At 41.6% G+C, this 5,555-nt stretch overlaps 1 protein-coding gene across 1 annotated transcript; it reads left to right on the top strand.

Annotated features, from left to right (window-relative positions):
• Window positions 1-731: 731 nt before the first annotated feature.
• Window positions 732-4,239, top strand: ptger4a (prostaglandin E receptor 4 (subtype EP4) a). The gene is made up of 2 exons (XM_080042927.1): window positions 732-1,765; window positions 2,077-4,239. The coding sequence occupies exons 1-2, from the start codon at window positions 983-985 to the stop codon at window positions 2,650-2,652; spliced, it is 1,359 nt and encodes a 452-aa protein (XP_079899053.1). The 5' UTR covers window positions 732-982; the 3' UTR covers window positions 2,653-4,239.
• The last annotated feature ends 1,316 nt before the right edge of the window (window positions 4,240-5,555 follow it).

The raw sequence follows: 5,555 nt of genomic DNA on the forward strand, positions 1-5,555 counted from the left end.
CGTTACAGGACTGAATTTCAATGGCCTGATCAAATGTTCTTATAACAACATAATCCTAGAAACAGTCTATTCAACCTTGTGGGGTTTTCCTACGAAATCCAATATTTGGTATGTTTGTATGACCTTTGGTGAGCTGATCGGTTGGACCATTGATTATACTGTGCCAAGCCTTTTGACATTTTGTTGAGTTTCATACATTAAAAAAACTAAAAAGACAGCGTTGATCCTAAATGAATCCTGTCGTCAGATCATTTTCAGGAAAATCAATACAACATTTCACTGAATTGTCTCTTTGGGTGCCTTCTTTATTAATTCTATTGTAATGTCATATTTAATCAGGTACTGGATGAACTACTTTGACCTGGCCTCTGCCCAGTGAATCACTGGGAAGATTGTTCTAAAAGTTATTCTAGGCTATTCTACTCTTCTGCTATTTTAGTGAAAATAGTTGACTATTAATGGCCCTCACTACACACCACAACTAATTCATATTTTACATTACTATATATTTTTTTACTTTATAATGTTAAACCATGTTGTACAATATTTAGTGTGAGTTCAGGTTAAACTAGGTTTGAATGTGTTGCCAAATATGTCCAAGGCCTTTCCTGTGCTGAACAGCTGATTAGGGCTGTGAAGTAAGACATAGGGGAGGGAGGGACTGAACCCTTCAGGAAGCTTGAAGGCAGAGCCTTATTTCAATGAAGTCACTGGTGTCTGCTGCCTGCTTTCATCCTGGTGAGTGAAATCTGCATCTGTCTTTCAAAGCAAGCTGAGGATCTGATACTATAACACCTCTAAACCACAATCAGCAGGGACCTGATGCTCTGCAGAACTGTTTTTTAGATAAGGTGCAAACTGTTTTCAACAATGTTATCCTGGCTTCTTTCAAGTGCAAATAAGTTTCCTGCTTTTGACTGGACATATTGGCGTTAAGAAAAATCGCTTTACTCTTCTTGAACTGGACTCAACGGACATCACAATGAATAACCAATCGATGACAGGGAGGCCCATGGTCCCGACCATTCCTTCTATCATGTTCATTTTCGGGGTGGTTGGGAATGTCATCGCCATCGTGGTGCTTTGTAAATCTCGCAAAGAACAGAAAGAAACGACGTTTTACACGCTGGTATGTGGACTGGCAGTCACGGACCTCCTGGGCACACTGCTGGCCAGTCCGGTAACCATCGCAACTTATGTGAAAGGCTCGTGGCCCGGAGAGGACCCGCTGTGCCAGTACTTTGGATTCACCGTGCTTTTCTTCTCTCTGGCGGGGCTCAGTATCATCTGTGCCATGTCGGTGGAGAGATACATCGCCATAAACCATGCCTATTTCTACAATGACTATGTGGACCAGAAATTGGCGGGGTTGACCCTCCTAGCGATCTACATCTCCAACGCGCTTTTCTGCGCCCTGCCGATTATCGGCTTTGGCCAGGTGAAGAAGCAATACCCGCAAACTTGGTGTTTTTTAGAGTGGAGGAGCAACAAGACCAGCGACGCCGCCTATTCCTACATGTACGCGGGTTTAAGTTCTCTCCTTATTCTCGCCACTGTCATCTGCAACGTGCTTGTGTGCGGGGCTTTGATCCGGATGCATCGACGCTTTGTGCGCAGGATGTCGCTTGGAACCGACCTGGGGCGCAACGTGGACCCGCAGAGGAGAGGACGCAGCTTCAGGCGTCTGGCCGGTGGAGAGATTCAGATGGTGATATTGCTCATAGGCACGTCAGTAGTGGTGCTCATCTGCTCCATCCCACTTGTTGTAAGTTTGCTTTTATCTCTGTGTGTTTTTGCCATCCATTACGCACGTTTTACGCATTGCTCTTCTACACCCATATGTCATTTTAAGTGCTTGAAACAATTTGGGCATGCATTTTGTTTCAGATTCAATTGATTGATAAGAAAGCAACCTATTTTGTTTGTGTTAAATTACTTTTCCTTGCTTGATTTTTTCTCTAATGCTGCTCTGGTTCTTTATGTTTCTGTATTTCTTTCTCTTCACCCTAGAGACACAACTGTGCAGTTCAACACATTCATCCATCCACTCAGTCTGTATTCTCTCCTCCCTTGCAGGCTCAGGTGTTTCTGAACCAGCTGTACAAGACTCCGGTGGAGCTGCGGCTGGACAAAAACCCCGACCTACGAGCCATTCGCTTCGCCTCCTTCAACCCCATCCTCGACCCCTGGATCTACATTCTGCTCCGCAAGGCAGTTCTCCTCGTGCTCATTGAGAAAATCAAGTACTTGTTTTGCAAGATGGGAGCGCGAAGGCAACAGAGGCCGGGAACCTTCCACTGCAGAGACGGCCATCAGCTCTCCTCGGTCACCTCTAACCGGGACTCAAGCTCTTTAGTTTCCCACGACCTGCGTGACATCAGCAGCAGCAGCAGCTCCCAGACCTTCCTCTACCTACCAGAGGGAAAAGAGCTCTACAATGGAAGCTGTATTAAAGAAGACAGACTTTCCAGTTCGCAGCCTTCTTCTGTCACAAACTCACAAGTTTGTCATTCATCTGAGCAGGGCGGAGTTGAGGCTCAGAGTAGAGATGGGACAAATGTAATCAAGGACTTTTCAAACGTGCCATGCCCAAGAGACCCTGCACTGCAGGTGTCGTTGAGCACAGAGACGGGGGAGGAGAAATGCATCTGACTGCACTCTGAATCAGGATAAAGTTCTCAGTTCGCTCAGAAGTAGATTGTCTGCTATGATGACTTCACTTAAGAGCTAAACCTCTGAAATAATGGAGAAAGGCACATAAAAGATAATCACTGATTCGTCTTGTGAAGTCGGGGCATATGAAGCAAGAAGCTGAGCTTTATCGACCCGAGTTGTCTGTATTCTCAGCACCCAGCTACCTCACATGATGACTGTCTCTGACTGTGTGCAGTGCAGGTTTTTATCATTTTGCCCAGAACAGATTTTGTCCCAAGAGATGACCCACTTTCTTTGTTACTCAAGTGTCACTGATGGAAATTCTATCCTTCCTTAATATCGGCTGCTTTGTCCAATCATTGTGGAAACCTTTTCTGTAAAAGTAGATGAGGCCAGTAGTTTAGAGTAAATGACACACAAGCATGCAGTCAATATGAAAGCAGTATTGGCTGTGACCAATGTGAGTAATCACTGGCATGTGTGCTGCCATTGTAAGGATTGATTTGTTAAACAAACTCTATTGTACAGTGATTTCGAAGGACACATTGTGTTGGTTCTGTGACAGTACAGTATTATGATGTGGTGAACACTGATGTCTTTGTTCCTAAGTCCTGGAATATACACAAATATGTCATCTTAAATCATAATAACCACGTTTTCCCATCCAACAATAAGATCAAAAAAGATTACTGTGCCATAATTATTAATGTCAAACCATTTCAATCTGACTGGAAATGTTGAAAACGCTTTTCCACTGACCCAGAAAAAGTGGGGTAGATCAGTGGACAGATGTTGCTAAATGTGGAGTATAAGGACAAAGACATTTCAACACACCTGTAAGCTTGATAAAATTGGTGTATCAAATGATCAGTGTTATTTAAAAAAGTTTTTTCTAGTAAAATGATTCTTCTCCAGGAGAAGGTTTTAGTTAATATATTAGTTATTAGTCCAGCTTCACACTTCATCAGTAAATAGTTAAGCCCAAATAAATGGAAATCATGACATAATTTCCTGAAACCCCAGTGACATTTTCAAATTGCTATTTTTGTCAAATGTGAATTTGTTCAACAGTGATATAAAACAGAAAAAAATCTGAAATAATGTACCTTTCATTTAAATCTAATAGTGTTTCAGATCTAGTAGCTATAAATGAGACAAAAATCTACGGTCACTTAATTGTACATCCCTAAATTTAAAGATGCAAGTTTGCCATTATTTTGTCATACAGCAACTGTTGATTCTTGATTAGTTTTTGTGTTCCTTGTCTGAAATTCACTTTATTTCCTAATGTTTATAAAATTGCTGTCTCACCACTGTATAATCGACTGAACATTTGCACACCTGTTTGTTGGATCTTTTCCACTCAAATGAGCTGTATGTCTTAATTTCAGCAGCTTTGAAGCACACAGTCTACCTCTGACCCTGTTACTAAATCGGCTCTAGATTGTTGCTTAATATCACAGATTACATTCCTTCTTTTCTTGTTTCTCTTGTTTCTGGTAATTTTGGACAAGCTGAGAATCACGCCCCTCAAGATTGTACAGTATAATGATGTTTGTTAAAAGGCCGATTTTGACACACAAGTGGCCTATTGAAGGAAGTATTGTAATTTATTTTTTAATCCTTTTGCACTTTATTTTGTATTTTGTTTATATTGCAATGTAAAATTAAATCTGTGGACATATAGTTCAGCATTGTTGTCATATTTGCTATTGCATCATATCCCTTGTTTCACAGCTAATGTGACCTTTGACGTGTCGTCATTTGTTGTCAACATAAAGCGGAACTTGATAATATGAGCACCAAGTTTCTCACACTTTTTTTCATTGAAGGTTTGGTGAGATCATCTCCTGTCCCTAATTAACACAGACAAATGGCCCTGAGAAGAAAAGGCTTACAGACAAACAAATGAAAATCTTAAACTTAATGGTAAGGTTACAAAAAACAACAACTCTGGATCTTCATAATATGTCAAAAAGTTAATGCCAGACACAAACAGAAGCAGAATATTAATCCGATGGGAAGGGGAAAAAATGTTGGGTCTCAGGAAATAGACCTGACCGAGAGAGCTTCTTTCCTGAAACAATAAACACAAACTAAGGGCTCCAATTCTTTGCAATTAAGCCTAAACAAGCAATACAGTGGCCTAGGCAAACACGTCGCAGAGACACAAGTGTCAGACTATCCTCCAGACTCTGGGAAAAGCAAGACATTAATTGAATGAAAGCGTGGAAAATGGGATTTTACAGTAGCAAGACCCTGTGATGCAACAAGCTCTCCGGTCCAAGCTATCTGATCCCCTTTGGTCTCATCAGTCTGCCCTTAGCTCATTTAATGAATAAAAATGGACAAGCAATGAGGCTGATTGTCCGGTTCCTAAATTAGATACAGCCTTACTCGTGTGTCATTACAACAAGGGAGGAAACATGTGAAGCTGCTTTCCATCAGCAGGGTCTTTCTGTAATATGCGCTGTACTATGTTCTCTCTGTGCCTATTGATGAACAACAGAAATACACCTGCTACTCCTCCTCATCTGCTGTCAGCCTCATTTGAAAGTAACACTGACCAAACCCAGTCTGGAAACAAGCCAGAACCCAAAGCAGAACTGATGTGTGCAAACCTATAAATGATATGTGGTCCTGAGGGAAAATGTGTCTACACAGTGAGCAGCTTCCTCCTAAATAAGATCATCCTTTGTCCACATAACACCCATGAAGCAACACAATCTCAGTGCTAATGTGCTATCAGAACAACAAGGCCTTGTTTGACGATACATTTTATAGGCTCCAGGGGCCAGCTCACTCAAATTACAATCGCATATTTTCTCACATACCAAGCAGATAGTATTGCTCTGGTTTTCCCAGGATCTGAGATGAGTTACGTCAGAGATCCTTGATTG

Source organism: Ammodytes marinus (genome assembly GCF_949987685.1).
Source record: "Ammodytes marinus genome assembly, chromosome: 2".
NCBI lineage: Eukaryota > Metazoa > Chordata > Actinopteri > Uranoscopiformes > Ammodytidae > Ammodytes > Ammodytes marinus.